We start from the raw sequence: 12874 nt of genomic DNA, 5'->3' as shown, positions 1-12874 counted from the left end.
GACATGCGGGTATGCCTCTTTGAGGTCCAACGTCACGAGCCAAGCTTTCTTGCCCAGCATGGGAAGAAGCTGCTGTAGTGTCAACATCTTGAATTTTGGTACATCCAGGTAAGTGTTTAGTGTAGAAAGGTCCAGAATGGGTCTCCAGGCTTTGTCCTTTCTGGGAACCAGAAAGAGTCTTGAGTAAAATACTTGTCCTTGTTCCTGTGGTGGTACCCTTTGAATAGCTCTCATGTACATGAGTACTGTCATTTGTTTTTGAGCCTCTGCCCATTGATTTGGTGACAGATTCGGCATTCCTTTTAACCTTGGCAGGGTGTGAAAATGGAACCTGTAACCTTGAGATACAATATTGAGAACCCATTTATCTTTGGTGATGCAATGCCAGTTGTGATAGAAAAGTGCCAGTTTTCCTCTTAAGGGGGCTGCCAAGAGAGAACTGTTTGGCAGCTGTATTGGAAAGTCATTGAGTCTGTTTTCATAAAGTTGAGAACTGTCTTCTTCTTTCTGGCCTGGTGTGCCCCATTGTAGAGGCCTGTAAGGGCCTTGTGTCTGACCTCTACCTCTTGGACGTCTGTCTGTGACTGGAAAGGACCAATTCTTTGTTGGCCAATTTCTGCTAAAATGAGGAGGCTGAACCTGCAAGAAATCTTTCACCGTTTGCATAGATTTTGTCTCATCCTCCATCTTTAATACCTCCTCTGCCTTAACTCCAAACAGCACATCCCGCTGCAAAGGTGCATCCAATAATCTGACCTTAACATGATCTGGTAACGTATGTTCTTTTAACCAAGCATGCCTTCTAATGACAAAGCCTGTAACTGCTGCTCTACAGGAGGCCTCTAAGGAATCAAACCCACATTGCAAAGTATGTTTTCCCACTTGTTCAGCAGCATGCAATAAATCCTGCATTTCTTTTAAGTTAGGAGGATCTGAATCTGGAAGCATCTTTTGTTTCAACTTCGACATCAGAAATTGCTGATATTTTAGCATGTGAAACTGGCAATTCAAGGCTCTCACTGCTAAAGTTGCAGACTTGTATACCTTCTTTCCCCATCTGTCTAAAGCTCTGGAATCTCTGTCAGAGGGAACTGTTTTTTTTGCTGATGAGGCCTTAAATCCCTTTGGGTCCCTGAGAAATAGTTTCAGGGTCAGCAACAGGGCTTTTGTACAGAAATTTGAGAGAGTCAGGGACTCTGTAATATATATCAGGTTTAACTGGGGCTGGGGGTAAGGAGTCAGGGTTCAAACTGAATTCAGTGTACACATCATCCACAATGTCTAAAACTGGCGGAATAGCAAGGGGTCTGTGTTGAGGCAATAAAAGGAAGTCTCTGAGCCTTTTCTTGGATTCTAAGTAATCCTGACCTTCCCAATGGAAATGCTCCCTCATGGTGTGTAAGGTCTCCCCAAAGGAATAATCCTCAGGCGGAGAGGCTGATGGAATTGATTTCTCAGCACCAGAATCCTCATAAGGGGGTAAAGAATATCCTAGGTCCAAGGAAGAGTCTGAGGAAATGGACATCTGGTCAGAAGATTCATAGTCAGCATCCTGTCTGGGCCTTTTATCAGGAGGGGGATGGGACCCCCTGATCAGGGTGATTAGGTCCTCGGCCATTTTTAGTATTTGTTTATTAGGCATGGAAGCCTGTCCTGGAGAGAGTTGTGTCTGTTTCTTTGCTTTTAAGGGGGGCTTAGATTTAATAGAGGGTTCAATGGTTAACTGGGTAGGTCTGAAAACACCCTCTGTAACTGTGGATTGCTCAGCTACTTCGATTCCCTCTGTAGGTTTAGGATCGGTAAGCTGAAGACCCAGTGCGTCCGAAGGCCCAGCCAGCTCCACGTGGGAGTCGGATGCGGTCTGTGGTTCTGTGGAAGCGGTCGTCAGGGGCTGCGTAGGCGCCTTGCTGAAAACCGAAGAACCGGCCTAGAAGAGGCCTCATCATCAGTTTTGGGCCTCGGATGCCTGTCCTTGCGCTTTTTATGCACTGCGGTCATCGGAATTTCCAACGGCATGGTGTAATTGAATTTTCTATCAAAATAATGTCAGGCAAAATCAAACTGACGTTTAATAGTGCGCTTGTTAAACCTAGCACAAAACCGACAACCAGTGACTTCGTGGTCAGGACCTAGGCATGGAATACAATAGGAGTGGAAATCCTTATGAGGTATTTGCTTCCCACAAGAAATACAGTTATTAACTTTTACTGACATCGGTCTGAGGCAAGAAAAAGTTTCCCCAACGGGGTACTTAGCTTTTTTAGAAGACTTTGGTTCTGGATTCGGAATGAAAATCTCAGGAGTCGGCCGACCGGCACTTGTGAACTGCTTCTGCTTCGAGCACTGCGCGGCAAGAAAGACTGGGGAAAATGGCGTCGTCTGCATCTTATATACCCCTGTCGCACTGATGTCAGGGAGGAGGCGACAGCAACCGACGCCAGACCAAGACTTTGGAACTTTGGCCGACTGCGGGACAGCCTGACGGCAGGATAACCCAAGTGTAATGACTGCAGCAGTGTAACACGATGAACATCAGAGGTTTCCCTTCGATATTGACACTAAAAATTAAAACAGGTTATCACAAAATGTACAAAAGCATTTCTTCAAAACATACAGTTTCTGTCCAAGAAATAAACTTTCAAATCTCCAAAAATACCAGTTGGGTAAAAAAAAAAAAACAATGAAAATTACACCCCTACAGCATCAAATGTCACCCTGCACTTAAAAAGCAATAACTAGAAAAAATAGCATTCAAAGATGGTATTCTTAAAGTGATTCTGCAGTTTGGACAGAAAATAGGTAAAAAAACAGAAAGCACATTAAAAAAAGTGTGGAAGAGTTTGCCAAAAGGGTCTTATTGACAGCAAGCTTTAAGCCAACAGCTGGTCTTGAAAAGCCTCAGATTCATCTGCACAAGAAGGCAAAAAAGGTGATGAAGATTTTTAGTCAGTTTGTTTATGCAGCTCCCTCCAAAAAGGGCCTAGCCTATAAGCAGCCAAAATAACAGTGCAGGAGGGGATGAAAGGTTTTGCTAACTGGACAGTTGCTGGATCCTTGGCTCGATACAACCCATGGGCTACTGCAGCAGTGAAAATGCTGAACACTTCCAGGTTCACATGTAGCAGGGTGGTGGTCTTATTTAAAATTAGACTAGGTTATGATGCACAGACTATGAAGTTATAAAACTCCTCCTCCTCAGAACTCTTTACAGTCCTCCATTTAAAATGCTGTATCATGTTAACATTTGTAAAAAGCAGCTCAAGAATGGCAAGCATAAGAAACAGCCTCTCTCTCTCTCTCCAAGACAAACCAAGGTTACAAAAGCAGGCTTCATTTTAATCATCATTCTGGCAAACTTCTCATTATTGAATTTTACAGAAGGATTAGAAAAAAATTAAAGAATAAGCCTCATTTTTCTTACTCTAAACACTGGTTTAGGCTGGACAGCACCTATGAAGCTGCAGTTGGAACACAGACAACAGATGAAATGTTACATCCCACTACACAGCGTGGTCTCCACACTGCCTCCTTTTCAGGTACAAGCTGCACTTTACTAGAAACTAATATCAGTGAATTATTTTTCTTTAGTTTACTGTGATCTAAGATCATAAAACTACACAAATAAGCATGGAACACACACAACACATTTTAATCGATATTTCCCCGAAATAATAGATTTAGTAATAAGGGATTAATTATGATCCAGAGGATGATTCAGAAAAAGAAAACAGGGAGATTTATTAGTCTAGCTTCTGTGAAAAAGAAACCCTTGTGGCAGAATATTAAAATTGCATACACTACCAGACCTTAAATAAATAAACAGAAATACTTTGAAATCCATCTATCCATTTCCCCTTTTTGCACATGGGGTCAGGGCGTCACTTCAACAGTGACGATCACCTAGAGCCAAGGTTTACACCGTTGGGTGGCTAACTCTACCATGGTAGTTCATCCACACCACTTGCACCTAGGGCCAATTTAGAATGCCCAATCCACCTGCTGCATGCCTTTGTGTGGGTTTCCTCCGGGTGCTTCGGTTCAAAACACAGGAAGGACATGCATACTCCACACAGAAGGCACCCCAGCTGAGAATTGAACCAGAGAACCTCTTGCTGTGAGGTAACAATGTTATCTGCTGTATCACCGTGCTGCCCTATATTTGTATAAATATAAACACTTTCAAACACCTTGGTAAATCACGATCCCATCCAATAGACTGCAAAAGAAAAAATGGAAGGAAACTGTAAATACACACAGGTAAAACCAGTAGTACAAAATAGCTCAAGACTATCAGTGATTGAACCTAAAAACTTTGGAGAAATTAAAGTTAAATGAACACAGATGCCTCACATTTAATTCCCATATTAGTAAACTTTTAAGTGCAGAGCTTTGCATTTTACATGAATTGTCAAGGCACAGCAATATTTTAAAAATATAACAATAAAAAAATGCTGTACTTATCCATCACTCAGAGAAAATATTTTTATTCCAAAAACTTCATGGAAATAAAATTAAACTAATATTGTGTAATGAAAAGAACTTGCAATTTCTTCAAGGAGTTAGCTGCTGAATCTGGGATTCTAGCTCAAGGAGCTAGGTTATCCCTGCTTACATTAACTAAGGCAGCCATTCCCAGACCCCTGAACTGAATTTCATTACTGCTCGTATGAGAAAGTGTTGACTGCAGACTGCTGGCAATGTAGGCTGTGTAACCCAGTTACAGACTCTGAAGGGAGCAACATGCAAATTACTCAAGAAAATTTTTCATACTCAAAAGAATGGAGCAAGTTTGCACTGCGGGAGGCAAAAACTGCAGAGTATGGCACACCTGAACTTATCTGTATAGAACAAACACAGCTTCCTTAATGCAGGGACTCTAAGAGCTGGTGATAAAATGCAAATATGATATATTGAGCCCTCACAAGGAAAAGACAGCTGGAGCTGCATATGCTTAGCCATGATGAGGAAACAACCAGGCACCACAGATGCTGCAACTCTTGCCATGAGTCCTTAAACACAGATGGTAAAATGAGAATGGAGGAGCACCTAACTGATCATAAGACTTGGTGGATCATGAAGCAACAGTATGAACAGACAGAACTGCTTCTGGTTCACAGATAATCTTCCTCTATACAACAACCAGTACTAGAAGAAAGTTTTGGTGCTTCTGTATCACCTAGTGGACCACCGTATCCTTTAGGTTAAAATGCAGAAAAATGGCAGTGGGATACATGTTGCACATACTCCTAACAAAAACATGGTTCAATAGTATACAGGCAGCTTCTCAACAGTGTGGCAGTTAAACAGCTGCTGTGTGGATAATTAGTACTCCTAATGGATAATCTCCAAGAAGTTTGACAGAAAGTAATAAATGTCCTTCAAGAAGAGCAGGGAGTACATAAAAAAAACCTTTATCATAAGCAGAAGCTACTTAATCTGTTATTAGAGATTAAATACCTTTAAAAGAAACTCACTTCAAGGAGAAGAAAGGGTATAAAGCAAAAATACAAGACACAAAGAACTCACCCCAAAAAGATATTCAAAAAGACCCACTGCAACTGGTAGAAGAGTTAGGTACCTCCTCTCTCATATTGTGCAATTCTTAACCCATCTCAAAAAGGTATTTTCCATCAAGAAATAGCACTACATGCAAGATTACAAATTCAAAGCATACACTGTACTTACAGGAAGTCCTACTACCATGACATAAACAGCTTGCATGATCCATGCCAGGGGTATGGAGGGACCAATAAGGCATCCACAGGACAGTTTCCCCTTGAAGATCAATGCATATGGGAAATACTCGTACATCTAGGTCCTCTGCAACAAGTGGAACATGGGTACAAATCTCAAGTCATGGCCTTAAACAACTCCAAAATGAATACAAGCAGCCTAAAAGGTACCTCTAAATGGGATACAATGAAAGACAGCTCTTCCAAATGAAGCTTTATTCCTGAAGGCTCAGACTGTACTACCTGACACTGGTATGCACAGATGACCAGGCAGCCTTTGCAGACACGTTTATAAAGGATACATTATTAAAACATCCACTAGATATAGCTACTACCTTGGTGGAATGACCTGTAATCATTTTAGTTAAGAATTAATTTGCCTTCTGGTAACACAGAACAATTCATTTACCAAGCCATTTTGACAAGATCTGTTTGTGAACTACAAAATCCTCTTTGCAAAGAGAGAGGACAGGAACAGATGACCTTACCCACCCAAATGGTGAATCTTAAAAGGTAAGTAAAATATTTATTAAAAATGTTGCCCAGCCAGCTTGAGGAACATTTTCAATGGAGGTCCAGGACCAATGTCTGGTTAAGTGACTTGTTCAGTCAGAGAGTAGGCACATGGAGACAAAAAAATCAAACTCAGGACAATAAGGTGAAAGGTGTTAGCAGCTCACAGCCTTAATCTTATATGCTAAACTGCCAGATGTATGTCCCTCATCCTATTTTCATCAATGGAAAAAAATGGGAGTTACAGACAGGTTAGCTGACAGCACAGACATCAAATAAAGAGGAATTCTGGATCTGAATGGTGAGATATCCAGTCCTTGCTAAGTAATGGTCTACACAAATAACAGTATGGCACTCAAAATGATAATCAGGAAAAGTTCATTTCAGAACACAAACTTTACATCTTTTGAATCAGCTCAGAGTGATTTTTTAATGTGCTTTTTCCCTCTGTGAATGCCACCCATCCCTCCAACCCCCATCAGCCCAGCCTATCTCCTCTGTCCCAGGTATTTACCATTCAGACTGGGACTTACAGAAATACTGAGCAAATTGCCATTGAGGAACAGGAATGAATTAAAGCTGCAAACAAACAACTACTTAAGAGAGAGACCATTATTTAACTAACATCTCAGAACCCTGGTTTACTGTTTTTTTTCAAGGAACTATTAAAAATAGTTTGCAAAAAATACATTTTACTTGGTGAGCAGCTATCTCCTAAGTATTCTACAACACAATACGCTGTGCAGCTACACTTCACTATCTTTAATGGTAGTACAAAGTCAGTATGGACAGGTACTCTATCTACCACATCTGTGACCAAGAGCACATCAGGTAGTAAACGGTATATTTTGGTGAACATGAAACGACTGAAGTACATTCATCAACAGTGGAATTTGCCTCTTTCTCCACTGATGTGCATCTTCTGAGTTGGTATATTTAAGTTTAGGGGGTATTGGGGCTTGCAACGGGCTTGCCCCACTACAAAAACTTTCCTCAGATGTTTGCTGAAGGTAGTTTCTGTAAACTTTTTTTTAAATTGTATGTTTGGAAAAACTGCCTTTGGCGAGTCGACATGAATCCCTGTGATCACTGTTATTTCTGAAAGTCTAAAAAAAAAATAAACCCGAAGGCTGGTCAGTCAATTATGTACCACCACTTAAGTGCTTTTCTTTAATAAACCAAGCTGGAACTTCTGAATGTAGTACAACTTTATGAATCCAAAACCAACAATATCAATAACACTGAAAATTACTTTTTCTGATCCCTTGCATCCCCATCTCCCAATTACTCTTCTTACCTTTCAGGTGCTGCAACTCAGAGGTGGGAATAAGCATCCCTTATATTAAACATCTGGTCTCAGATATCCATCACTTAGAATGCCAAGACACTGAAAGGTGCCCCCTCCCAATACTTCAACCCTCAAAAAATTCTAACTAGGCTAATAAAAACTTTCGATGGCTAACTTCTTGAACTGTTAGCCAAGCTTAGTATGACAAAGTACAATCTCTCCAGAATACAGAACAGTTTCAGACTTCCAGAATTTTACAATCAAACTCTTCCACTGCAAGTTTCAAGTGTAGCAGATACTTCCCAGGTATCAAATATCTGCCACTAGAACTAGTTTATACTACAGGCACATATAAACTCAGCTGTGCAAGTCCTTTTCTCCACACATATTCGGATGATCTATTAAAACTGAAGAATGATAGGATGCAACTGGAAGTTATTATACATTAGTACAGTAACAGTCATTAAACTTTAAGAAGAGCTGTTATCTACTATCCATCTAGCCATCAACAACAACCCTTTTTCCCCATTTTTGCACACAGTGTCAGGATGTCATTTCAACAGTGACAATAATCTAGAGCCAAAGTTTACACTGCCAGGTGGCAGTTATAATGCAGAAGACTCCCTTACCCCACACATACACAAGAAAGCCTGTTTCTGTACAATTCCCACTATCAAGGAAACCTTTTGTCTTCATTTTACTACTGAGACATACAGTGGTATACATAATGGACATTATGTAGACATAAAAATACCCAATTTTTCCAGGATGTGCTCCTTAAGATGAACTAAAAAAAATACATCCTTACCATAAAACTTGCTCATGAAAAAGTCTTACTGAATTTAGCAGCAATGTAAAATACAATCATGTGCTTCAAAGACTACCACCCAAATGAGGTCTGACGACAGGGATTTCATGACAAAAACCTGCACCAAACTGTGCTTAAAACTAGTTTCAGATTTTCCAAAACCTATTCTCTTTTCAACTTGTTTATATCATGGTACAGTGAACAGAGACAGCAAACATTATTGCTTAATCTCTCAGACCACCACCCGGAATAACTTTACTCCCATATGCAAAACATACAAACATTCATTCTACACTCGCATATATGAAGTACAGTACTAAGGATTCATAGAAAAATATATTTTATAAAAATATTGGCACTGGTCATACTTTTCTCTGAGTGCATGGAGATCATCTCTGCAATACATGCTGAATTTGAACTAAAAGCTGTTGAGCAGCAACATTATGAAGCTGTGACATGGAAGAAGACCGTTCTCTGTAACACAAAAAACAGTACATAGGCTTGAGGATCACAGAATAATTTAAAATTATAAACATGAGCCTAACTCTGTGGGATGTTGATACCTGCTGTGTAGGCCTGCTACTATGTATGAAATCTGTCTATGCTGGTTGTGGAAAGCTTCAGATGCTATGATTTAGTTTTCAGCAAAGCCATAGAGCTGCAGAGAGAACAAAGTGAAGGACATGAAGTTTATACCTTCTGTTTGCATGTGCATATTTTTTGGGGAAGTAGGGCTGAAATGTATAATGCTTGTTGCAAGAACACATAGGGAACTGCTGTAAGTACTAAGTTAATAATTCTTCTGCTAACAAAACATTTTGTAGAACTCCTGTTAACGAATGTGTGCGCTAGTGTCTCTACCTATTATAGTGGAGATGACCATGAAAAAAGTACCCACTGGATTGCTTCTACTGGCTTCAATGAAGCAGCGTTCATACTCCAGCAGCTGATGTTCCCAATCTAAGCGGATGGCAGAGCACCTGGTCAGTTATGTTCAAAACACTGTTGCACTATTTTATTAACATCAGCAATACACTGCCTGCATTTCAGTCCATCGCCATCCCAACTTTGCAAACACACACATGCATGCACATCAAAAAGTGGCCTCAGTAGACTGCACGGACTTGCCTTTGACTACTATATTGCCTTAAACAGTTACCAACAGTGACCTTCTCCAACTGATCACAAGAATCCTCTATTTTTAAATTCTGCAGTATGATGGAGCTTCACAGCATTCCTCATTGAGAGCGATAGACCAAATGGATATTTTCTGAATTAGCAAAGTGGCTACATGGCATTCTTACAGGGAGCAGCACTCCAAATAAGCAAGTCCTCACTCAGTAACTCAACAGTTCCAAACAAGAAGTTGTTGTTCTGTTCCTTCTAAAAGTACATCATTGGAACCATTTTGCTATGCCTCCCACCGCAAATTCTTTCTGCATAGATACCCGAACACCTATATTCACACTACATCCAGAATCTTGTGCTGCAATCTCTCCTAATCCACAACCCCCTTAGATGGATAAGTTCCTGTCTTTCACTCAGCATGCGACTACAATTCCATGTCACTTTACCACCTTTACACAATGTCTGTTGTGAACACAACACGCAGTACTGCAGAATCTCTTTGCCTTTTCCTCAACTTATGTTTGTACTGGATCTACTACTCACTGTCCTATATGTATACAAAAAGTCCACTCTAAGCTATTTGCATGATCTCATCTCGGAATACACCCTCAAGTAGAAAACACCCACACATACACAAACACACCCACACACAGATTACAGTACTTACACACATTAGTTTTAGGGGTTTCTGAAGTTTGCTATGTGAAAAACCGTCAATAGTCCAGAAAAAGTCTGTACAAATATGTATGACACATGAAAGCACTTAAAAAGGCACAAAGATTAAAAATAATAACAGAATTTGGAGCCTGAACTGCCGACTCAGTGGCTGCAATTGGCAGTGGACTGAACTCAGTTTTAGATCAATATTCACTGACCAATGATTAAAAGATGAACCAAGTAAGAAAATAATGTCCTGTTGGGATGAACCCTGGTGTACTCAGAGCTGCTACCACTGCAGCCAGATGACATACAAGTCACAAAACTAGTGAATAAAGGCTAATAAAACAAGCCAATAAGAGAAAGCTCTCGAGAAAGCAAGGAGGTCTGGGTGGGCCCAGCGTCTGGTCCCATAAGGCAGGGAATTAACAACTAGTAAGTCTATTCCCCCATAGGCAAATTGCTTCGACATATCCTTAAAGTACTGCCTGCCCATTCAGCACTGTAAGGGCCCCAGCACCAGAAACCTATTGTTTGTTCGTATAAAGTGTGTCTTCTTCACTGTCACTCTCATCCTGAAACTCATGATTCAGTAGGGACTTTTTCGAACCCAAAGATGTCATGCGCATCTCCTCTTCATAGTCTTCATTATGCTGTTGTAAACGGTGGAAACCATCTTTATGCCGGTTGGACTTGATGGAGCAGACACACCATATGATACAAGCAGTTAACAACAGAGTAGACAACGTTGCTCCTAAGGGACAAAAGAAAAAAAAAATTACAAATTCTTTTCTTTGGGGTTTATTGAAATTACTACATCTGGTTACAAGTTAAAAAGGAAGGAAAAACAAGTCTGAGATGCAAAATGTACAAAAATCACGAAAATGTGTCATGCTTCTTAAAGATGAGAAATTCTACAATCTTCTTTCTTCTGGGATACTGCAATGACTATCTAACCACAAGTTAGAAAGAAAAAAGTCTGAGTTGCAAAATACAAAAAAAAAAACAGGGTATTTCAACATACACTCTCACTCACTCGTTTCTACAAAACATCACATCTCTCTTTCCTGGAGTACACCATCCATCTAAACTGATGTACTTTATACTTCCCTTCAGTTTTGCATGGCTAATTTTTAAACTATGGTTACACACACCAGTATATGACTACAGCTCCTAATTAACACCTGGTCCTCATAATGTGAAACAATAAGCCTTTTATGGTTAACTGCCAAATGTCATAATAATGAATACTGTGAACACATGTGAAAGTGAAACTGTAAGCACTCAGGAAGACCACATGGCCACAACTACTTGGCGAGTTACGCTAGTTGTACATAATAATGATTAGGACATTTTTTTATCTAGGTTCATAGTTTCTTACTCAGCTTAAGGTCAAACAGAATAATGAGAAGCTTAGCCACATCATCAAGTACTGGTGGAGGACTAACAATGCTCCCCATTATTTTTTTTCACATCTCATTTGAAAATGTGAAATTCAATCACCCATGCAGTCATTCAAAGTGGTTTTGTAGGCTGCTAGTGAACTGATATACAACAGCAACCTATTAAAGAAAAAGGGGACACATTTGGTTAGGTATCTTTTGCACCACCTGGTGTTGCTGATGTGGTAGCATGGGTTTAAGTTTCGAGAGTGGGTGTTTGCTTTATAAGTGTGAGGTCCATTTGCAGCATGGAAGGCTAAGCAGAGATCAACCCTCAAAAGTCTATGATACTGAGCAGGGTAACAAAGCTTTTAGTCTATCATAGCAACTAACAGTACTGAGATTAGAGATATTTCTAGTGAGGAAATATTGAGGTCTCTCTAACTGGTTTAGGTGCTTAGTGAGGTACACTAGGAAAGGACCACTATATTCAATGATAGCTTTAATAAGGGATGAATGAAGCAGGATTACAATATCTTTGGACCTTGAGGATATACCACGAAGGAGAAGATGGGCAAAGTAGAAGGATTTTCTAAACACTAAACTGCCATTATTAACAAAGGCACTAAAGACCCTGATGACCATGTCAGATTTAAGTGGAATACTGTGGAAAGCGGTAATGATACCGGATTTACCAAAGGAAACTGAAATACATTCAGAACAAATGACAAAAAGCTGAAAGGAAAAAGATCAACTCAAAAGGTTTAAACACATTGGCTAGCTTTTCCCATTTGCTAGAAAGCCAGTAGTGTGTTACCAGAGAACACACCAGAGCAGGAACTTATTTTTTGCCCTTTCCCCACTGTGCTGCAATCTTGGAACTGCTACATATATTAGCAGAGGGCTTGTGCCCCTGTACAGAATGTGCAATGTGTACTTTTTTTGATGTATTGTGCGCCGATATTTCTGCTCTGAACTTTTTGCTAGTAACATTCGAAATGTTCGACATTCTGAATGTATTCCAGGAAACTGTGCTGCTTTTCTTGATGTTGAGGGTTTGCAATGTGGTAACGCCACCATATGGTGTTTCAGAAACACTTTTAGCACAACTACTGCATTACTTATAATAAATGATGCAATCTACAACATTATTAATGGACTCAAAACTGATGGTACATTTGTTGACATGACCAGGGATTTAGAGACTGTAAATCATCATACATTGATAAACATGCTGAAAAAGTTAAGTTATGGTCCAACAGCCATTCAGTGGTTCAAAAGTTACAGTGAAAATACATTTTGTTAAGCTCACACCAACAACCAACTCTCCTTTCATGGAACACCTACCACACAAGTCCCCCAAGGC

The 12874-nt window shown here is 40.0% G+C and overlaps 1 protein-coding gene across 1 annotated transcript in view; it reads right to left on the bottom strand.

Moving 5' to 3' along the window:
• Positions 1 to 4321: 4321 nt before the first annotated feature.
• The window catches only part of CPD (carboxypeptidase D), a gene marked incomplete in the record, with an annotated part of 1229184 nt that continues 1220631 nt past the window's right edge, over positions 4322 to 12874 (bottom strand). Inside the window, 1 exon segment of the mRNA XM_044054477.1 lies at positions 4322 to 10880. Within this exon segment, the coding sequence (XP_043910412.1) occupies positions 10654 to 10880 (227 nt within the window).

The sequence above is a fragment of the Protopterus annectens genome, chromosome 13.part0, assembly GCF_019279795.1.
Source record: "Protopterus annectens isolate FY-2018-M chromosome 13.part0, PAN1.0, whole genome shotgun sequence".
In the NCBI taxonomy this organism is placed as follows: Eukaryota; Metazoa; Chordata; order Ceratodontiformes; family Protopteridae; genus Protopterus; species Protopterus annectens.
This window is presented reverse-complemented; position numbering and strand designations above follow the sequence as displayed.